The 23,616-nt window shown below is 41.2% G+C and overlaps 1 protein-coding gene across 4 annotated transcripts in view; it reads right to left on the bottom strand.

Moving 5' to 3' along the window:
• The window catches only part of alk (ALK receptor tyrosine kinase), a 541,946-nt gene that overhangs the window by 82,110 nt on the left and 436,220 nt on the right, over positions 1-23,616 (bottom strand). For all 4 annotated transcript variants that reach the window (XM_047345720.1, XM_047345721.1, XM_047345722.1 and 1 more), the window contains one exon: positions 9,988-10,119. In XM_047345720.1, coding sequence (XP_047201676.1) covers positions 9,988-10,119 — 132 coding nt within the window. The remainder of the gene's footprint in view (positions 1-9,987; positions 10,120-23,616) is intronic.

The raw sequence follows: 23,616 nt of genomic DNA, 5'->3' as shown, positions 1-23,616 counted from the left end.
CGTATGAAAAAAAAACTCAGACATTACTAAATTACGACGTCTTACACTTTGATGCAAAGCAGAATTTCCAATTTGTTATAGGGCAAATGTGGAGCTCAAAGGCAGTGGGGTGTCTGCAGAATTTAGCCGGGCTGAGATCAAGCAGAGGAAGCTGGGACTCAGAGAGTGAAGGATGTGTTTGTGCATAATGATGCGTTAGTAGGATGGTGAGGGATCATCTACAGGGACTCAAGCTTCCTTATATGTCGGGAATCTTTGTGATTGACACCAGCTGAGCTTGTTCCTTCTGCCTCTTTCTGCATATCCCGATTAATGAGCCTTGGCAGAGCTTATAAAGGATTTAAATAGATCAAATCAGATGCAGATAACTCGTAGATAGATCATAGAGAATAAGGTTTCAGAGACGAGATGCTATGTGATACAAGTGCCAGGGGGTAATCGGCATGGGTGACTGATGAATATGAAATGAATTACAGGGCCCCATGTACAGATGTAGGCTGTGTATTGCAAAACAAAAGACACATCTGAAAGTATAAAGTTGGTCTGATCAATACATGCAAGCCACATTGGTCCTTGATTTTAATAAAACGAGGATTAAGGTTGTTTTTCTTAAGAAGAGCTTCAGGGATGGTTAACAGCTGGTGTTTGTGCATCAGAGTCATTTAAGCAAACCTAGGTAACAGAACCATGACATTTCTCAGCCAACAGCAAACCTTTCTCTGCTAAATTATCAGGTTTTATCCAGATTTCTACTAAAATATGTGTGGGAAACAAAAATAGGGCAGGAAAAAATATTTGCATTTCCAGGATTATTTCCTAACATATTCTCTAATAAATAGGATAGGAAATACCCCTCCTTGAACCGCCACCTTAACGTGGTGGAGGGGTTTGAGTGCTCAAATGATCCTAGAGGCTATGTTGTCTGGGGCTTAAATGCCCCTGGTAGGGTCTCCCATGGCAAACAGGCTCTAGGTGACGGGTTAGACAAAGAGCGGTTCAAGAATCCCTCATGACGACTACAGAATCGAGGCACGTGACGTCGCCCGGTATGGCGGAGCTGAGGTCCCATCCTGGAGCCAGGCCTGGGGTCGGGACTCGTCGGAGAGCGCCTGGTGGCCGGGTTGCTCCTCGCGGGACCCGGCCGGGCCAAGCCCGAACGAGAGACGCGAGACCATCCCCCAATGGGCCCACCACCTGCAGGTGGAACCGTAAGGGACCGGTGCAAAGAGAATTGGGTGGCAGACGAAGGTGGAGACCCCGATCCCCGGATGCTTAGGCTGGCTCTAGGGACGTGGAATGTCACCTCGCTGGGGGGGAAGGAGCCTGAGCTTGTGCGGGAGGTCGAGAGATATTGACTAGAAATAGTCGGGCTCGCCTCCACGCACAGCGTGGGCTCTGGAACCAATCTCCTCGAGAGGGGCTGGACTCTCTTCTACTCTGGAGTGGCCCGTGGGGAGAGGCGGCGGGCCGGGGTGGGTTTGCTTGTTGCCCCCCAGCTCAGCCGTCTCGTGTTGGGGTTTACCCCAGTGGATGAGAAGGTCGCATCCCTGCGCCTTCGGGTTGGGGAGAGGTCTCTGACTATCATTTCGGCATACAGGCCGAGTGATAGTGCGGAGTACCCGGCCTTCTTGGCGTCCCGGTCGGGGGTGCTGGATAGTGCCCCTCCTGGGGACTCCATTATTCTGCTGGGGGACTTTAACGCCCACGTGGGAAACGACAGTGACACCTGGAGAGGCGTGATTTGGAGGAATGGCCTCCCCGATCTGAATCCAAGCGGTGTTTTGTTATTGGACTTCTGTGCTAGTCACGGATTGTCCATAATGAACACCATGTTCAAACATAAGGGTGTCCATCAGTGCACTTGGCACCAGGATACCCTAGGCAGGAGGTCAATGATCGACTTTGTTGTCGTATCATCAGACCTTCGGACGCATGTTTTGGACACTCGGGTGAAGAGAGGGGCTGAGCTATCCACTGATCACCACCTGGTGGTGAGTTGGATCCGCTGGAGGAGGAGAAAGCCGGACAGACTTGGCAGGCCCAAGCGCATAGTGAGGGTCTGCTGGGAGCGTCTGGCGGACCCCATGGCCAGGGATGTATTCAACTCTCACCTCCGGGAGAGCTTTGACCAGATTCCGAGGGATGTTAGAGACAAAGAGTCCGAATGGACCATGTACTCCACATCTATTGTCGATGCTGCTGCCCGTAACTGCGGCCGTAAGGTCTGCGGTGCCTGTCGCGGCGGCAATCCCCAAACCCGGTGGTGGACATCGGCAGTAAGGGACGCTGTCAAGCTGAAGAAGGAGTCCTATCGGCTGTGGTTGGCTTGTGGGACTCCTGAGGCGGCTGACGGGTACTGTGGGGCCAAGCGTGCCGCGGCCCGGGCGGTGGCAGAGACAAAAACTCGCACCTGGGAGGAGTTCGGTGAGGCCATGGAGAAGGACTACCGGTCCGGTGCCTCAGGAGCGGGAAGCAGTGCTTCGCCAACACTGTTTACAATAGGGGTGGGGAGCTGCTGACCTCGACTGGGGACATTATCCGCCGGTGGAAGGAGTACTTCGAGGATCTCCTCAATCCTGCCATCACGCATTCCCTGGTGGAAACAGAGGCTGGAGACTCGGGGTTAGACTCTTTCATCACCCAGGCTGAAGTCACCGAGGTGGTTAAAAAGCTATGCGGTGGCAGGGCTTCGGGGTTGGATGAGATCCGCAATGAGTACCTCAAGTCTTTGGATGTTGTGGGGCTGTCATGGTTGACACGCCTCTTCAACATTGCGTGACGGACGGGGACAGTGCCTTTGGATTGGCAGACTGGGGTGGTGGTCCCCCTACATAAGAAGGGTGACCGGAGGGTGTATTCCAACTACAGGGGGATCACATTCCTCACCCTCCCTGGTAAGGCCTACACCAGGGTATTGGAGAGGAGAGTCCGGCCGATAGTCGAACCCCGGCTTCAGGAGGAGCAGTGTGGTTTTCGTCCCGGCCATGGGACACAGGACCAGTTCTATACCCTCTACAGGGTACTCGAGGGTTCATGGGAGTTTGCCCAACCGGTCCACATGTGTTTTGTGGACCTGGAGAAAGCATTCGACTGTGTCCCTCGTGATGCCCTGTGGGGGTGCTCCAGGAGTATGGAGATTGGTGTTCCAGGCACGTCCCACCAGGAGGAGGCCCAGGGGACGGCCCAGGACACGCTGGAGGGACTATGTCTCTCAGCTGGCCTGGGAACGCCTTGGGCTCCACCCGGAGGAGCTGGAGGAGGTGTCTGGGGAGAGGGACGTCTGGGCGTCTCTGCTGAGTCTGCTGCCCCTGCAACCCGGTTCCGGATAAGAAGACGACGAGTACGAGTACGAGTATTCTCTAATAGTCCATAGGTCTATCCATTCAAACATTAAGATATCAGCTATTCAATCTGTGTATCATCATTAAACCTGTTTAAAACTTTTAGAAAACCCATTGTCTTCTAGATGTCTTAAAAGAAAGACATAAGTTCAGACCATTTTTTGTTTGGCATTAAAACAATAAAATGGTGCAGAAAAAGCTCTTAAAAAAAAAAAATCAACAACCTAGCTTTAACTAAAGAAACCCTGCTATGATGGGCCTTCCATAAATCTATGTGCTGTCTTTGGTGCAGTGGACTATGATCTTCTTTTATTGAAACTCAAACAGTGTTGGCATTAAAGCATCTGCTCTTCAGTGATTCTGGTGAGGTTTCAGACAGCAGGTTTCTCTGTCCAGAAGAACGGACATTGTTTGGCTGTAGCCCCACTTCCCTGGTAAGGTTCTCAAAGACCAGTCCTTGGCCCGTCATGTTCTAACTGTACCTGTTGCCTTTGGGATCCACCATTACTTACATCAGAAAATTTCTTTGATTGCAGATTTGATTAAAAACTGTTTCCTTTCAGAAAATACAATATAAGGAATCATTGCAGCTTTTTTTTTTATAACTGCTTAGAAGTTAGCTGTGAAATCACACTTTTCTGCTACTGACACTTTTACCCAATGCAAGGCCAATTCTCTTTCAGAAATTTAAAAACAATTATTCACTTCTTAATATATGCTTGCCTGGACTTCTGCACTTCCTTGCATTTAGGTTTAGATAAGTTGTTGTTTGCATCACAAAAAGTTGCTTCCCGACAAATGAGAGAAGTGAGAAAAACAAGAACATACATTACTTTTAGCCTCCCTCCTTACCTTTCCTGTTTGGTATATATTTCATGATTGTATTGTTTTTCTTTAGAGTTCAATATGGGTTAGCCCTTTTAATGGAAATTTTGAATTACTTGACTACAACAAGAGAGGTCTACTAAGGAGATGCTCTGAGATGCCCTGCAACACACACACAAAAACAGGCGGATAAAGATAAAGATCAGACATTAGAGAGGTAGCATTGCTTTTTTATATGTAAGTTCACTGAATGATATTTAGATTAATGTTATTGCTATTTATATTGCTCATTTTCTTTCATTGGGATATATATACTGTTTTGTCAGTTCACTTTTGCCAGCGTTTGGTCAAAATGGACATTTGTATTTAGACCTTAAAATGGGTTAGAAGACAGAACTCTGGAAATGTTGAGTCTCATACATAACCTGATAAGGTAGTAGGAACCGTGTTCAAAAAATCAACCATCAAACACAAATCATTGAAACATAAAAAAAAAAAACAGCTGTACAATTTATTCCTAAATGTGTAAGTGTGGCTTCTAAAATCAAAATGTTATACACCCATACACTTATTACATTCAAAAAGAGATTACATCCGTGGGTTTGCCTCTCAAGCCAATTAGCACTAATAAATCCTCTTGCAGCAGAAATGGAATCTGTGCCTGGCTGGGATTTTCATCCTATCGTTACCCTCTTATCTCCCAGCTCCCATTGTGAGCAAACCTACACACACACAGGAGCAGACCTCCTTTTAATAAGCAGCACATGGGGAGGCTGACCTGAATTGTGGGCAGAGGCAAATTCATTTTGGTCACTTTAATATGAGTAAAAAAAAAAAAAGACACAAGAATTAATCTTCCACAATGGTTATTGTTATTCTGTTTAATGGTAAGGGTGAAACATCTGAGCTGTGTGTACACAAATCTGAGAGACAATTTAAAGCTGCATACATGCAGACGGCGCTATAAAAAGATTCAGGCTACGCACAAGCAGACACACAACAGGCGCCCAGCCTAGGGGACTTGTAAATAAGATGTCAGCATAGTTGGCTGGCGTTGCTCCTAAGCCCTGAGAAAAGCAGAAAACAAATGTGCAAAGAGATAGAAATAACAACCGTGGAATATGTCAAAGGTGAGAAAGGCGAGCCAAGCATATCTTTGGCGCTCTTATTTGGGGCTTTTCTCTCTGTGTTTCTGTCAGGAGGGCACACAATCACGGTCAGCTGTTGCTGTGCTGGGTGGGACCGTTTTACTAAAGGTGATTCACCACAATGCAACCTGACCAATGGACATCAGAGGAACAGTAGCAGCACACATCTGCCAAAGAGTAGATGCTACAAGTACTCAAGCACCGGTCCTTTGCCAACAATCAAAGTTCCCCTTTGAGAAAACATTTATATCATCACTTTTATACATCTTTTAGATAAATCATTTTTTTACTTCTAAAGTTCTCCTTCACTTAAATTTGATCTTTTTTTGTAAATCATCAGGAAGTCTCTCACTCCTCCACAGCTGTAGTCAACCTGCCTCCATGAACAGGGATTTCCAACCTTGTTTAGGAAGCCCTCCTTTTAGCACAAACAACTCTGCACTAGCTTACTATACCAAGCTGGTATAAAACAATAGATGGATAGATGTATAAAAACTTTATATTTATTTTCTTTCCAGTAATTTTACCCTACAACTAAATATTTCATGCCTTTGCCCCCGTTTTCAAAATCAGGATGATGTTGCAGCTTGTTACTACAAACTGAGCTGGTACTCAGTGGCGCGTGTAGTGAACTATCCCAAAGTTTTTATTCATCCTCCTGGAAATCTGTCTCCCACTCTGTGTTCATGATGAGTAATTTTATTCCTTCATGGTTTAAGTATAACCATTACCTCCCACTGTAGTAGCAGACATCTTAAACTCCACTTCACAGGATTTAAGATTTTTTATACTTTTATCAACGAACATCACCATGTTGTGCTCTGAAACTGAATTGAGTAAACATGAGTAAATAAAAAAAAAAAAGATTTCATTAATTTGGAGAAAAAAGCTTTCCAAGCCAGCTTGACACTATGTAAAAAGTGATCACTCTGCTTGTTCAATGCTATATTTGAAAGTTGAGTTCAGTTTCACTATCCACACCTAGGCCTGATTACTGCCTGACCCGTAGAATCACTAAATCACTAAATTAGAACCGGCCTGACAACATGAAGCCGGCCACAAGCTCTAAAAATGCAATAACATCATGTCCCAAGCTAAAAAAAAGTTCAAGAGTAGATGTGGAAGTCACTGAGAGAGTCTGGAAAGGGTTTCCAAGCCATTTCTATGGCTTTTGGGACTCCAGTAAACCACAGTAAGAGCTACGTTCCAGAAACGGAGAAAACTTGGAAGAGTATTAAACCTCTCGAGGAATGGCCAGCCTAACAAATTCCAGAGTGCATCAACCACACCCAAGTGTGCTTCATGGGGAGGTGGGCTACGTTAGGTATTTTCAAATCATTTTAACAGGTATGAAAAGTCTATTATAAATAATAATTTTAAAGATATTATGCAACATTAAAGAACAAAAAGTCAACCAGCCATACAAGTTTCATCAATATCCTTAAAAGAGCAGCCAGAATAATGTAGGAGAAATGTTCAAAACCATTTTTGATTTGAACAATCTGTTGGGAAAGCCTTTACTCAAGTCTCAACAACTCACCCAGGAGGCCACAGAGGAACCCAGAATAACATCTAAAGTCCTGCAGGCCTCACTTGCCTCAAATATGGTCATTGTTCAAGATTCAACAATAAAAAAACTGGGCAAAAACGCCATCCATCAGAGAGATGCAAGGAAAAATAAAACACTACTGACACCTACACCACACATTTGCCAAAAAACATTTGGATGATCTCGATAACCTTTGGGAGAATATTCTGTGGACTGACGAAATAAAAGTGGAATCGTTCGGAAGATGCATCCCTTTACATCTGGAGTAAAACTAGCATGGCATTCTAGAACAGAAACACAACTGCAATCAAACATTGTGGTGATAGTCTTGGGCTGCTTGATGCTTTAGAACCTGGAAAACTTGGTGCAATGGATGGAAACATGACTTCTGCTCTCCACCAGAAAATCCTAAAGGAGAGTGTTAAGCCCAAGCACACTTGTTTTACACAGCAGGACAATGATCCAAAGCACACATGTAACTCTGCTTCAGAAGGACTTAAAAAATGAAAGTTTTGGAATGGCCTAATCAAAGTCTGGACTTGAATCTGATTGAGATGCAGTGGCATGACCATAAACCAGCCATTCATGACCGAAATACCTCCAATAAAGGTAATTTAAAGCAATTCTACTAAGAGGTGTTGTTAAAAATTTCTCCACAGCGTAGTAAAAGACTCATCACCAGTTACTGCAAACACTGGTTGGCAGTTGCTACCAGTTAGCAGGTTAAGGGGGGAAAATGCCTTTTTACAAAGGGCCAGGTTGGACTGGACAGATCTGTTTTCATTTATAAATAACATAAGTTGAAAACGACTTTCTGTATTCACTTGGGTCATATTTGTCTGATCTTAAAATCTTTCATGATGTGAAACATTTAGGTTACCAAAATAAAAAGGAAAAACATTTTTTCACAGCACTGTAGCTCTGAAAAAACTATAGATGGCAAAACATATTGCATGCTGTAGTTTAAAAATGCCTCAAAAAATAACCAATGTAAAAAAATCGTACCTGCCGGGTGGAATAAAGAATGACTGATAAGGTTTAATAAAACAAATTATACAGATACTTTACCAGTTGTAAGTCACAACCATAGTAAAAATAAAGTATCTAATAATTTCTAACATTTTTGTTATTTAGGCTTGTCTCCTGTTTTGTAAAGGTGCAGAAGTTGTCAGTGGATAAAGTATACGATAGAACAGATACAAAAGCAGTAAAAGAGGGAAACACTGAGCAACAAGCAGAAGAAAAACTAAAGACCACTGAATAGTTGGAGTAATGCTGTGAACCTTGTTTGCACTTTGTTTGCACTGACAGAGACAGAGGTGCGATGCAGTTTATTCTACGATCATATATTTACATTGTTTTTTATTGTAGGTGGTTTAATAAAACACATTACAGTAAAAATTACAGGTCCTTCTCAAAATATTAGCATATTGTGATAAAGTTCATTATTTTCCATAATGTCATGATGAAAATTTAACATTTATATATTTTAGATTCATTGCACACTAACTGAAATATTTCAGGTCTTTTATTGTCTTAATACGGATGATTTTGGCATACAGCTCATGAAAACCCAAAATTCCTATCTCACAAAATTAGCATATCATTAAAAGGGTCTCTAAACGAGCTATGAACCTAATCATCTGAATCAATGAGTTAACTCTAAACACCTGCAAAAGATTCCTGAGGCCTTTAAAACTCCCAGCCTGGTTCATCACTCAAAACCCCAATCATGGGTAAGACTGCCGACCTGTCTGCTGTCCAGAAGGCCACTATTGACACCCTCAAGCAAGAGGGTAAGACACAGAAATAAATTTCTGAACGAATAGGCTGTTCCCAGAGTGCTGTATCAAGGCACCTCAGTGGGAAGTCTGTGGGAAGGAAAAAGTGTGGCAGAAAACGCTGCACAACGAGAAGAGGTGACCGGACCCTGAGGAAGATTGTGGAGAAGGGCCGGTTCCAGACCTTGGGGGACCTGCGGAAGCAGTGGACTGAGTCTGGAGTAGAAACATCCAGAGCCACCGTGCACAGGCGTGTGCAGGAAATGGGCTACAGGTGCCGCATTCCCCAGGTCAAGCCACTTTTGAACCAGAAACAGCGGCAGAAGCGCCTGACCTGGGCTACAGAGAAGCAGCATTGGACTGTTGCTCAGTGGTCCAAAGGACCTTTTTCGGATGAAAGCAAATTCTGCATGTCATTCGGAAATCAAGGTGCCAGAGTCTGGAGGAAGACTGGGGAGAAGGAAATGCCAAAATGCCAGAAGTCCAGTGTCAAGTACCCACAGTCAGTGATGGTCTGGGGTGCCGTGTCAGCTGCTGGTGTTGGTCCACTGTGTTTTATCAAGGGCAGGGTCAATGCAGCTATCTATCAGGAGATTTTGGAGCACTTCATGCTTCCATCTGCTGAAAAGCTTTATGGAGATGAAGATTTCATTTTTCAGCACGACCTGGCACCTGCTCACAGTGCCAAAACCACTGGTAAATGGTTTACTGACCATGGTATCACTGTGCTCAACTGGCCTGCCAACTCTCCTGACCTGAACCCCATAGAGAATCTGTGGGATATTGTGAAGAGAACGTTGAGAGACTAAAGACCCAACACTCTGGATGAGCTAAAGGCCGCTATCGAAGCATCCTGGGCCTCCATAAGACCTCAGCAGTGCCACAGGCTGATTGCCTCCATGCCACGCCGCATTGAAGCAGTCATTTCTGCAAAAGGATTCCCGACCAAGTATTGAGTGCATAACTGTACATGATTATTTGAAGGTTGACGTTTTTTGTATTAAAAACACTTTTCTTTTATTGGTCGGATGAAATATGCTAATTTTGTGAGATAGGAATTTTGGGTTTTCATGAGCTGTATGCCAAAATCATCCGTATTAAGACAATAAAAGACCTGAAATATTTCAGTTAGTGTGCAATGAATCTAAAATATATGAATGTTAAATTTTCATCATGACATTATGGAAAATAATGGACTTTATCACAATATGCTAATATTTTGAGAAGGACCTGTATATTAATGTACAGTCCTCTACAAATCTGTTCTGCCCCTTTGAAGATCTCTGCATGCCCCTGTGGTGGTTCATGCACATCACAGTGGTAGTTTGTCACTCTCTACTTACGGCAAAGAGTGCCTTCGTCGTCTCCGAGCGGACAGTCTGTGCTGAAGTCGCAAAGTTTGTCCATAGGGATCGGCGGCCCCTGGTAACAATGGTACAGTCCCTCCAGGGTGATATTTGGGCCTGGAGAGGATGCTGGAAGAATAGGAAGAGCAAGACTTGGTTAAGACAGAGTCTTTTGATAGTGTAGTCCGGCATGAGTAAACCACCTGTTTGTAAAGTAACCACAACACACTGCAGAGCTGAGGATTAGGTTTGTTTTCTGAACACCCCTGAGAGATTTATGGCATTATAAGATAAAAACTTAAATCTGCAGTTCTGAGAAAGTACAACTAAAAAACAGGAGAAAACAAAGTTTAGAGTACATTAGTTTTTGAGAAAGGTCAATACAACCCCTGACATCCATAGACTTCATGCACCATCATAAATAACCTGAGACAGGCAGCACAAGCTGTGAATACAGTACTCATCCATCAGAGGAGGAACCCAGGCAGCGAAAACTATGACCTAGTTACCGTTAGCAGGCTTCACACGTGGTTCGAGCTCACACAGACATACACCTGATATCACCTGTCTCTATGGCTCAATTGTCACCAGGTGCATTTGCATATCTATGCAAATCACCACGTCAATATCTGTAGGTTCTGGAAACTGACTGCTCACTGGTACACATTAATCACCATAAACTGATCAGGGAAGAAAAACAAGAGAGCAGGGAACTCAAACATAAAGCACTGATGGGGATCATGTTTGTTTCCCTCTGTCATGAAGAAAAAAAGGGGAAGTGATCATTATCACGAGTGACTGGCTACTCTCTCTATAGTCTGCCCTTGATCTATAATATGCAGATTTGTTCTCTGTTCTGGCGAACTTGGAGTTGAAAGTCTGATAACAATCCCATGACATGGAGTGGCAAATGTGGAACGAATGCTGCTAGCTGTGCTGACAACATATGCAGGAATGTGTTATAATGAATTTCACCACGACATTTGTAATTAATGCATTTCCACTGCAGCTGAACTAAATGTGGGAAGTTTGGAATGACATTGAGGTGACTGGATCCAAAAAATCGAAGCAGGAGAAGATGCAACAGCAGCACAAATAAACAAAGAATAAAACAAAATGTGAACATTAAACTATAATTTGTTTTGCTTGCAAAAATCTAACCTCTTTATGCTACACTTAGAGTTACGACTGTTTCTCCCTTAAATCTTTTCACAGAGGATAGAGTGTTTAAAATATTCCAACATGAAATGTGACAGTCCTGTTAAAAAAAGGAAAACCTGCAGAAAAGGTCTCCAGTTTCTAGGAAGGAAGCAGTCTTAATAAGCTTCTGTTGTTTTTACCAGCGTAGCTTTTGGGTATTGTATGCATGTTTCCACTTGCTTTTAACTTTCCTGCTGACACAACTGAATTACCCCACTGTGGGACAATAAAGGATATTTCTATTCTATTCTATTGTGGTCATATTTATTACATTAGTGTGACAAGCATGAACACCATATTGATTTTTGGCTTTTAATAGTTTGAGTCATTATTTCCAGAATCTCAATATACAACTTCAAGGTGAACTTTGACCACACACTTTTATAGCCATTAACAAGCAGTCCCAGTCTTGACTCATCTTTGTGGAGCTCATTTAAACTAGTTGATTTGCTTAATGGTAGCCTTCTAAACCTATACCAAAACTAATTTTGTGCTTGGGATCATTGTCCCAACTGTGTTCAAGTTTCAACCATCTAGCTGTTGATTTGAGGTGAAGTTGAGAAATTTAGAGATAGTCTTCCTCCATTATTGCATCCATTCTTTGCAATGCGCCCTTCACAGTAAAAGCAAAACAGTCCCACAGCATAATGGTGCCACCATCATGCTTGGCAGTTTGTACAGTGCTCACCTTGACTCCTCCAAACATTTTGGCCAAACAACTCAATATCTGTCTCCTCTGAAGATTTACATGGAAAAGTGAGGACATATGCATCAACAATCTTCAGCTCCAGAGATGTACCCTAAATGACTGCGTTGAGAACTAATAGCCTCCAGATACATGGGGTACTTGCTCTACTTTTACACCATGTGATGCCTCCCTTAAATCACTTATTTTATCTGTTAATCTTTAGGATTTGTTTTACCTTTCCAAGTTGCTAAATTAAGGTTAAATGAAACCACAGCCGTATACTAAATAGCTTACCTCTAGGCAGAAAAGCATGTTGCCAGCATCAGCTCAATGTTAGCCGCAGCCATCCTCACTAGTACGTGTTTACCAATGTAGGCCAGAAATTTCACAGTTATAGCTCATTCTCAGATCACTTTGGTGTCTTTTTATTTTTTGTGAGTGTGATGGAGAAGCATTAGTGCCCACTTAAAAACTGACACACCAGGTGATGAATTAAAAAGAGATTTTTTAATTTTTTTAGAAAAACACATCAGTTGGATGCCTCCCACGGCCCACTGCTGTGCCAAGACCTCAATAGCTGCGGAAAGCTACTTTAACATGTCAGTGAATGATTCACTTCACTTTTTTTTTTTTTATTAGCCAAAGTAAATTACTCTGATGATGAATACTCTTTTGTATTAGCCCATAGAAACAGCCTCATTGGACTCTTTTTGGAAACTAAAAGCTGTGCAACAAAATAGGGCCTCAATAACATGTGACATTAACAGGGAAATATACAGCTGGATTTGAATCAAGGAAAATGTTTGTTTTTAACATCAGGTAACAATGTGCTTTTGTTATCAGATTCTCAGTCATTTATTATGCATTGGTTGTGCTCAGCAGCTTCTTCTTTGTATAATCTTGATACCACAAAAAAGAACAATTTATCAAAAAAAGAAAAGGTAAAAGTTATTCAAAGTAAACCAAAACTTCTGGGCATTAGACTTAAATTCCTGGATTTATCTTATTTTGATGACAGAGGAGTAGTATGTGTAGAAGGGGTGATGTGGCTAACTCTAAGCCCCCTGAAGCACGTAAGTGAAGCCAGACATGGCTGCTACACTACGCACAGACTGCAGTTCTTAAATCACACTTGTCAGATTGTGAAAACAAGTGGGTCAGTTGGGGATGAATTGCCTGTGGGATCAAGAGAGTTTTGTTATCTTTGTGTTCATGGGGTTGCTTTGGGCTTTGTGAGGAGAATGATGTATGTGAGCCCGGCAGCTAAAGCATCTGCTGTTCAAATAGATACACAAACATAAGAGTGATAGTTTGATAGAGTTAGACGTTGTAATATTAGTGTCTCACAAATTTAAATGTGAAAAAAAAACACAAAACAGAGTGACATATTACAAACTGTGTTTTTCTATGTATAGAAGCTTATAAACAAACAGGTCTGGCACCATTAAACTGTATTTTACCAAAACTGTTTTATGAAAAGGCTGAACAGGAGTTCCAGGAGTTTAATAAAAACAGCAGTGTGATAAATTTGGATTTTATGTGACAATTTATGTGACAATTGTGCAAAGTCATGCACAATTGTGAAGTGGAAGGGACGTGTTTAATAGATAAAAATGGAGGAGTTTGCCTCAAGCCATGTACGGGACACAACACACATGGAAGAAGGAGCTCTGCTCAGATGAGTCCCAAATGTAACCTTTTGCCTACATCCAAAACACTGTGAGACAGAAACTAACACTGCACATTACCCTGAACCCAATTTCCCAGTGAGAAACAAGGAAGTGGCAGCATCATGCTGTGGGGAGTGTTTTTCTTTAGCAGTGACAGGGCAGCTGGTTGGATTTGAAGGGGAAGTAGATGGAGCTAAATGCAGGCCAATCAAAAGACTGGAGACTGGGGTTGATGTTCTCCATTCAGCAGGACAACGACCCCAAACATTCACTCAAAGCTACAACTGAATGGTTTGGATTGAAGCAAATTCTTGTGTTAAAATGCCCCAAATCGGAGTCCAAAATCCAACAGAGAATCTGTGGCTTGCAAAACTAATTGGCACAGATGCTATTAAAGAAGAATTTGTGCAGAGCTCTTAGAGACATACAGTGCCTTGCAAAAGTACTCGGCCCCCTTGAACTTTTCAACTTCTTGGGACACAATCGTGAAGTGGAATGACATTTATTGGATGTGTCAAACTTTTTTAATAAATAAAAAACTGAAAAGATGGGCGTGCAATATTATTCGGCCCCTTTACTTTCAGTGCAGCAAACTCACTCCAGAAGTTCAGTGAGGATCTCTGAATGATCCAATGTTGTTCCAAATGACTGATGATGATAAATAGGGTTCTGTTCAAAGCACAGAGAGCATCATGAAGACCAAGGAACACACCAGGCAGGTCCGAGATACTGTTGTTCAGTATGGAAGAAGGTGCTCTGGTCAGATGAAACCAAAATCGAACTGTTTGGCCACAATGCAAAACAATATGTTTGGCGTAAAAGCAACACAGCTCATCACCCTGAACACACCATCCCCACTGTCAAACATGGTGGTGACAGCATCATGGTTTGGGCCTGCTTTTCGTCAGCAGGGACAGGGAAAATGGTCAAAATTGATGGGAAGATGGATGGGGCCAAATACAGGACCATTCTGGAAGAAAACCTGTTGGAGTCTGCAAGAGACCTGAGACTGGGACGGAGATTTATCTTCCAACAAGACAATGATCCAAAACATAAAGCCAAATCTACAATGGAATGGTTCACAAATAAACGTATCCAGGTGTTGGAATGGCCAAGTCAAAGTCCAGACCTGAATCCAATTGAGAATCTGTGGAAAGAGCTGAAGTCTGCTGTTCACGAAAGCTCTCCATCCAACCTCACTGAGTTCGAGCTATTTTGCAAGGAAGAATGGGCAAGAATTTCAGTCTCTCAATGTGCAAAACTGATAGAGACATACGCCAAGCAACTTGTAGCTGTAATTGCAGCAAAGGGTGGAGCTACAAAGTATTATTGCAAGGGGGCCGAATAATATTGCACGCTCCACTTTTCAGTTTTTTATTTGTTAAACAAGTTTGACACATCCAATAAATTTCATTCCACTTCACGATTGTGTCCCACTTGTTGTTGATTCTTCACAAAAAATTTGAATTTTATATCTTTATGTTTGAAGCCTGAAATGTGGCAAGAGATTGACCAGTTCAAGGGGGCTGAATACTTTCACAAGGCACTGTACCCTAAAGACTTTCAGCTATATATACTTCCGCTTCATAATTTTACTCTACTTTGTGTCAGTCTTTCACATACAATCCGAATAATATTCTAAAGGTTCCAGAGGTATTAATACCTTTGTGAGGAACACTTTTCAAATACAATAGAAGCAACAACAAAGGTGAAATCCCCTCTACCTTTCTGGTCAGACCTTGAAACCTCTTAAAGAATCTGTCCGAGTTTGGTGTTTCCCAAACCTGGTCTTCAAACACACCCTTCTGGAAGCTTGAGATGTTTCCCTGCTCCAACATGCCAATTTTGAGTGATGACGTGCAGAGCTTCAACACGAGCTTTTGAGGTAAAAGAATTCTCACATCCACAATAGGAGTGGTCTTCAACCACAATTCTTGCATGTTTTGGAGGTTTTATCTGCTCTATAACACCCAATTCCAAGGGCGCATCTACTTTCTAGGCTGGTCATCACGTTCTGCAAAAGACTGTAATGAGTCATTTATGAAATTCAGAGCAGGGTTGGGAAACAGTTCTACCTGATACATGATGGAGCAAATGTCAGTCTTTTTAGGATCTTACCAAATCATTGATCTTAACAGAGGAGCCAAAAACATTCCAAACTAGCAGAACAGAAGAGAAAATCAGTGAAACCATGACTTAAATCACCAGTTTTTTTGGTTTCCGAAAACAGAAAGTGTCTACAGAAAGAAAACAAAAAAGAAAACATTTCACTAATATTTTTAAATCACTTTTTGTTTTCTACTTCTGAGACAACACTAATTTAATGCATTAGAATTTTTTTAATTGAAAATACTCAAATTCACTGAGTTTTTTAAATATATTTTTTGAAGATTAATTGTGGTCCTATTTCAAGCATTAATCAAATTTCTCAACCTTTTATTACTCTGTGCTAAAGTAAAACGACAAAGAATCAAACCATGTATCTGCAGAGATATGAAATCCAGGAACACAGAAAAGATCTGCATTTAAATTAAAGCTATAAAACAACAGGGCATCTTTGTGTGTGTAAATATGACATATTTCTGATCCTGTCTGCTTAATTAGGTTGAAAGTTTCATGTCCAAACTGATCTTCTGTTGCCAAGCCTAAGAATCAGAAAGACAAAGGATGTGTCATCCTCCCGTTTACTTGTTTCTCAGCAAGTTGTGTTTGTCTAAATGCCAAAAGGGACTAGACCAGTATCAGAGCCAGTTATCACAATCTAAAGAGATGAGGTTGCTACACATGACTGACAACTTTAAGTAGAAAACTACACCCCATGATTCACCGACTTGTAAAACCACCTTTAGTAGTAATAGCTCTCAGTTGTTCTTTACTGTCTGGCATTCAGCTGTTCACATTGTTGGAAGAATTTTAGCCTAGTTTTCCATAAAATGTTGCTTCAGCTCACTGAGGTAGCTGCCAGGTCAGTAGCCTCACAGTTACCTCTAGAATGCTTTGGCATCCAGAGGAGTTCATGGATGACACAATTACTGAAAACCGCCTACGTGCAACAGTCTAAATAAAACAACCCCATCACCTTGCTTGATGCGTTTGGTTTTCTTTAACAGTGTGTTGTGAATTATGGTCAAACTTCTCTAATTTGGTCTCATCTAAGTCCAAAGGTCATTGTTCCAGAAGGTTTGTGGTTCATTCAGAAGCAAACCTTGCAAACCAGATTCTATTTAGAGCGAAGACACCTTCCAAACAAGCCATACTTGCTCAGGTCTATTTCTAATTCCTTTGCTAAAATGAATATTTAAAATGCTAACGGAGGCTTATGGAGTTTGAGATGGACCACATAGTTCTTTGTTATTTCTCTAAACCTTTCACAGCCTGATCTTGCAGTGAAGCTGCTGTGACGTTCACTGCTGAATAGATTGGCTGCTGTCCTAAATGTGTTGCTCTTTTGAATAATGTTTCTTATTGAAAACCGATTGACTTAAAACAAATCTGGATCTGACTTTATAATCTCACATGAACAGTTAAACTGTATTTAATAAGCAGAACCTGGCTGTTACCTTTGCTCTTAAATCCTACAGAAGCAGTAAGGGTGCACTTAGTTATTCCAGACACACCTTTATCATTTTGGACACCTGAGGTGAGATTTTAATAGTTTTAGTACTTGGTCAAGGCCAGAACAGCTTTATTATGTCCTGAAAGAATATATATATTTATTTTTATCTTTACTTTGTTAATGTCATGTGGGAATGTACTGTCTGCATTGGTTCCCTTTTCACATGAATCAACAGCTGAAACCAATTCAATACCAACACTTAACAATTACAACTTTTGCATAACTGTATCATGAAGATCAGCTTTGAGAGATGCACATCACCCTTTCTGCCGATTATCAGATCATGCAAAGCAGTACGTCTCTCTGTTTGAATAGAACTTGCCACGGTTTATTGGACATTGCATGTAGATTTGAATACAGACAGATGTGTCCTTGTTGCAAAGACACTTTTCAGAATAATGGGGAGAGGAAGTCTGGGACTGAAATTAATACAGCTTTTGTCTTCCTACAGATGAGCAAGCATGTCAGTCAGGGCTGGAAATTCCTCAGTGTCTGAGGAGGGATTTCAGGCTGAAAAGAGCTGTGCACAGAATGGCAAACAGATAAGATAACAGAAAATAAACCATTTTACCAGACTTGATTGTGTCTATAATCATCTTCAAAAGTAGTTAGACCTCATTTATTCCACTGTATAATCTCTGCTCTCAAAGGCCGTGCTGGTTACTGTGGACAGAAATCTCAGGCAACCAAAGCGGCTGTGGCACTGCTATCTTGGCGACCCATTAAAGGCGAAATCTGGAGCCAATCATGGAGATTTACAGCATCTGCAGTGTTGAAGATAGATGCAGCTGCTCTTGCTGCCGGACAGTCAATGGGACAAGACATATTTGCTCATGAGTTCAATTAACTGCACACAGTCATGCTCGATTGGTGCGAACTCTGCCCAATCACTATTACTATTTGTCATTCTCCCTGCCGGAGAGAGCAGCATACCGAAAGGCAGACAGGGTGGAGATGGGAAGGGGAAAATAATACCTTTAACATTCCCAGGATAATGATTTTTATGTTGCTGTCATTTACTGCAGAAAAATTACACTACATCTGATTATTTTTCTTCTTGTTTTCCCACCATTTACATTTTCATATTTTATGGGTTTCTTGTAGTAAATAAGAATTTCCAGTATTTTCCTTGTTTTTCAAAACTTCCGTGATTCTCTCTGAAACCTTATGGACTAAAAGCTGACTGGTGGCGACCTAATACCTGTCTTAGTGCTTGGAATTGATTACAATTTGTTGACTTTTGTTACAAACCTGCTTTAGGAAAATTGACCACAGCGTCTCAGTGGGGTTGCGATGTCGCAAGTTTTCTAAACCCAGGTACATAATTTAATTTCTTCACCTACTTTATCATCATTTTTGCCTTGTTGCACAGTGCTCCGTCAGGCTGGAGAAGACACAGTTCATCACCAAATTGTTCCTGGATTGTTGGTAGAAGTTGCTATTGAAATATGTTGTCGAGGCAGATTTTAGACTTTATCCATTACAGCGTTCTTGGGCAGAATTGGGAGGAAGCCCACTCCCTCGGATGAGATACAAACCACACATGGATTGTATCAGGATACTTCGCTGTTGACATCTCACAGAACATATGTTAGCAATCAACTTTTATCCTCTTGTGTGACTCAACGGGGGTCAATCAATCTCGATATTTGATAACAACAGATGGACACTTCCATCAATTCCAAAGGTTGACTCATACTGTATTTATACACTAATTAGAATAATCAATTTAATGACAAACTGTACAAACTGCCTCAGTGAACACTAAGAATTTTATGTCAATGTTCTTAGTACAAACACTGAATCAGATTAGATTTAAGATTGCTGTATTTAAATGACTGGCTTTGGTTCAATAATGTTTTAGGTTCGTAATACCCCGAAAGTTTCTCCTCTGTGTCAGATTGGGGTTGATTTAGACATCTGTTTTATTAGCTGTACGGATGCTGAGAACACTTTACTCGGTGCCCTGGGCCATTTAACATTTGCTCAATATCTTAAAATGAAACCGCCTGTGTAGATTGCTTTGGAAAGGTGCCTGCAACAGACAACCAGTTAGCGTTGAGGGTATGCTTCTTGAGGAAAAGCCTAAGGCAATAGATTAGACGCAGAGGGTGATGAAGACTAGTGCTGCCAGATAGGGCTTTTGCTCTGCATGCTAAATATTCTGGTAACTGAAAGGCTTTGTTTTTTATAGATGACACAATTTCTTTTTTGCTACCAAGATTTTTCTTCAACAATTTTCAAACAATGATCTCTTTAAAATCTACTGGAATTGCAGAGAATCACAAAAAGGAAAAAATAACCATTTAGCTCAGAGTAAATGAGGGTGAAAGAATATTTTCATGATTGGGACTTTTTACATTCAGCTCAACAACAAAGGATTTTAATATAGTGAATGTGAAGAACCGCAGCCTTACATGCAACCAGCAAAAGAGTCTTCAGTTGTCATTTCAAAAGATTTTAGTCGGAAGCATTCAAAGTCTAACAATAATCAGTTGAATGCAGTTTTATTAAAGTCTTTAGACATATCACTGCAGGGAAAAAAACATCACAATTACATAAAAAGTACAATTAAACTGTTGGCATACATGCATATGGTAAATTAGCATTTATATGAAGATTTCCAGATGTCAAGTTGACAGGCCCTTAATATTCTAATCTATAGGTCAGCTTCTACAGCAGCAATCTTTTCCTGAAACCAGTGTGGTTTCTGAGACCATTTTTCTGGCTGTATTTGCACTGCAGGAACATGGTGGAATCTGCTCCAGCAAATAGCCCTGCAAGGAAAGCAATACTTGTTGGGTGGACACTGAAATGTGGAGTTTTTGCGGTGGCAGGGTGCTGAACATTTCTCACCAGATGAATACTGCCATCATCATTATACTACAGTTGTATAGTTTAAATTTGAATCTTAACCAGGTTTTATATGTCTTATAAAAGTGCTGCATCTCTCTCACTCCTTATAAATCAAATAAAATACTGTAGAAAATTTAGCATTGCATTATTCAGTTGATGCTGTGTGAAACACTGTTTCCGTTGCAAAGAAGGCCCCACCATTCAATGAAAAAGCATTCTAGTGACTATTTCCTTAATCTAAATGTTAATACTTTAAGTATGCCTATTGAATCAGAATATGGCTGAGAGAGCATAAACTGAAAAAAGGAATCAAACTGGGGATTTCTGACACAAAGATTAAGCATCCTCATTCTAAACCCAAAGGCATTCATGTTGTGTTTAGTTAATACTGTTCTCTGTTTTGAGAGGTTTGTAGTTACCCAAAACAAGAACTCTTTTTCAATTCTCAGCACAAACTCCAGATTGTTCCCAGTTTGGGTTGGACTCCACCACGCTTGTCTAAGGCCAGGCTTATCAAAAAGGATAAGGGGTGATTCCTCTCTCTGGGTCAGGGGTTAGTTTCTGCCTCAAGCGAAAAAGACAAAGTTTGGGTTGTCGGTCGGTTTACGTTCTAATCCTCACCTATGGACATGAGATACGGATAGTGACAGAAATAATGAGATCCCAGAAGCAAGTAGCTGAAATTTGCTTCCTATAGTGGCCAAGCTCTGTTTCAGGTATAAGTTAAAGAACTCACTCGTCCAAGGAGGCCTGCACGGAAAGCAGTCAATGGAGGTCATTTGGGCTTCTGATGAGGACGCCCTCTGTGTGCCTCCATTAGAAGGTTTCTGAGTAAATTTTATTAAAAGAAGGCCTCAGAGCAGAGCTAAAACTCTGTGAACAGACCACATATCCCTTCTGGCTGGGGAACACCTTGGGTTCCCATTGAATGAGCTGCACTACAGCTCATTCAAGCAAAGGGGGATGTCTGGGTTTTCGTCCTGAACCAACAGACATGCAATAATTACTTGATAACCCTGGTATGGAATATTTCGGGCCTGTTTTAGAGCAAACACAGACGGCACTGTCTTTTTGGTAAAAGCCAGAATAGTTTGTTTTTACCAACATCAAGTAACATCTATGGTACTTGTACTACAACTGGAGAACCAAAGGGTTAGACTATAGATAATTACTCTATTATCATTTAGTTCTGCAGTGAAAAGGACAGTAACATAAGTTAACAATATTACCTCAATATAACTTATTTGTCAATTGATTTGAAGTATATTATGCAAACCCAGAGGTCAACATGAGTGAGCACTAATGTTTACGGTGCAGCTACACAGCATGACGTCTGAGTTTTTCACTTGGAGGTCTAAATATTTGTATATAAAGTGGTGAGAAGGATGTTTCACCCCCTCGTGATTTCTTATTGTTTAGTATGTTTGTCACATTTAAATGTTTCAGATGAACCAAATTAAAATATTAGACACAGATAACAAGTAAACAAAATGCAGTTTTTAAATAAATATGTTTATCATAAAAGCGGAAACAAATCCAAACCTACATGGCCCTTTGTGGAAAAAAGCGATTGCCCCCTAAACCTAATAACTGGTTGGGCCACTCTTAGCAGGATCAACTGCAATCAAGCATTTGCAATGAGTCTTTTACAGCGCTGTGCCATAATTTAAGGTCATGCCAAAGCATCTCATTCAGATTCAGGTCATAATTTTGACACTGCCATTCCAAAGTCTTCATTTAGTTTTTTTAGGTCATTCAGAGCTGGACTTGTTGGTGAGTTGTCACTGTACTGCTGCAAAACCCAAGTGTGCAGCAGTTTGAGGTCTCAAACAGATGGACATGTCCATCAAACAGATAGACAGGTGTGGCAGTAATTGGGCCTGGGTGTGGCTTGATCAATTGAACTCAACTTTCTAAAGATGTGAAACATCACAGTTAATCTGTTATCTTTGTCTATTATTTAAATTTGTTTGATGATATGAAAAATATACGTGCGACAGACATACAAAAAATTAGGAAATCTCGAAAACTAACCCCTGAAGGATTCCACTGTATACTTATTGGATGTGAATCCTTTTTTGTGCATCAGATAGGTAAACACACTTGCAGCTCTGAGCAAAAACATCTCCAACCATAGTTTTGTAGACCTGCTTGACATTGTGAACTTTGCCCACATGCACATGAATGAATCTGATGTGCACTCATGATTTGAACTCTGTTTACAAGACTGACTGCAAACAATAAAATCAATTATACTCTATTGCTCATCTTTATAGGCCACTGCTGTTGTGCATGACATCGTTCAACATTTACAAACCTTTTCTATGTCAAAATATGTTTAATTTATCAAGGAAATTAACATCACAACATCCTGCTATGGCTCTGTTAAGGGAACTTTATTGGATCCATTCAAACCTCAGTACACTTCCTTCCCTCCCTGCTTCCACACTGCCGTGTTTGATTGATGTGCCTCAGGACAGCCTCATTCTCCTGAGTATCTAATCGTGACATATAGAGTTGCCGTGATGCTCTGTTGGAAACCTGCTGCAGCATGGTGCAGTGGTTAGGGAAATGGTCCAGGAGAGAGGTCACTGGTTCAAAATCCCTCAGGGTTCACAGCTGCCATGTCTGAGCTTTACCTACATTTTCCTGCCTAACACATGGGCACAAACACTTAGGACTCTTTCCAAGAGACAAACATCTCTTCTCTCACTGCTGTGCTGCAGCACACTGACAAAGTCAAAGTCAAATCTGAGATTGATATGATCTTGTAATGAGCTTGTCAGTCTACACATGAGCTTCTGTTTACATCTAGGATAAAAAATATATTAGAGGTTAAGATCACTCGTGGTGTTTGCTTTGTCGCAACCATAGAAGACTGTCAGAATGCAAGACACAGCCACACAACTCACTTTCAGGTGCTGCAAATTGGATTGCTTGTTGGACCAGTGACTGATGAGTTAATTAAAGTGGATGGGTTTGAAGGTAGAAGGCAGAAGCAGCATCATTTATTTGTCTTGTATTCACTATATCTCTGTGCATCACATTGAATAGGAACATTGGTGTCTTTTGAGAAAACAAAAGTGCAATGATGGACATTGTCAGGAAGACATTTCAGATAGAAATCAGTACTATATGAAAGTGAATATACACCTGGTAAAACATTAGGTTGTTGTTATGTAAACAAATTTACCAATTCTAAATATTTTTCCCACATTTAATCTGATATAGATCCTGCACAATTAAGCTGAAAAACAAGTATGTTTGCATCAGCCTGCAAACTAGAGTGACCAAATATCAAAAAACTGAATGCGGAACCACAAGGATGCTCATGAGGGACATTGCGGGACACATTACCAACACTATGATGACATCATAAATTTTAATTTACCAAAGATCTCAAATTACATTCATCAATCTCGGCTTTGCTTGTTAGTGTACAACAATGAAAAAAAATTACAAGCTTTTAAAGTTTAACACTGGTAATCTTGGCTGCTGTTAGCTACCTTGTCCGTTTGGCCGTCATCTCTGGGTATGAGTAAAAATGAGACCATAGATCAGCAGGTCGCTTTTTCAGCTGTGCATTTCTTGTGCTA

The sequence above is a fragment of the Girardinichthys multiradiatus genome, chromosome 19, assembly GCF_021462225.1.
Source record: "Girardinichthys multiradiatus isolate DD_20200921_A chromosome 19, DD_fGirMul_XY1, whole genome shotgun sequence".
Classification (NCBI taxonomy): domain Eukaryota; kingdom Metazoa; phylum Chordata; class Actinopteri; order Cyprinodontiformes; family Goodeidae; genus Girardinichthys; species Girardinichthys multiradiatus.
This window is presented reverse-complemented; position numbering and strand designations above follow the sequence as displayed.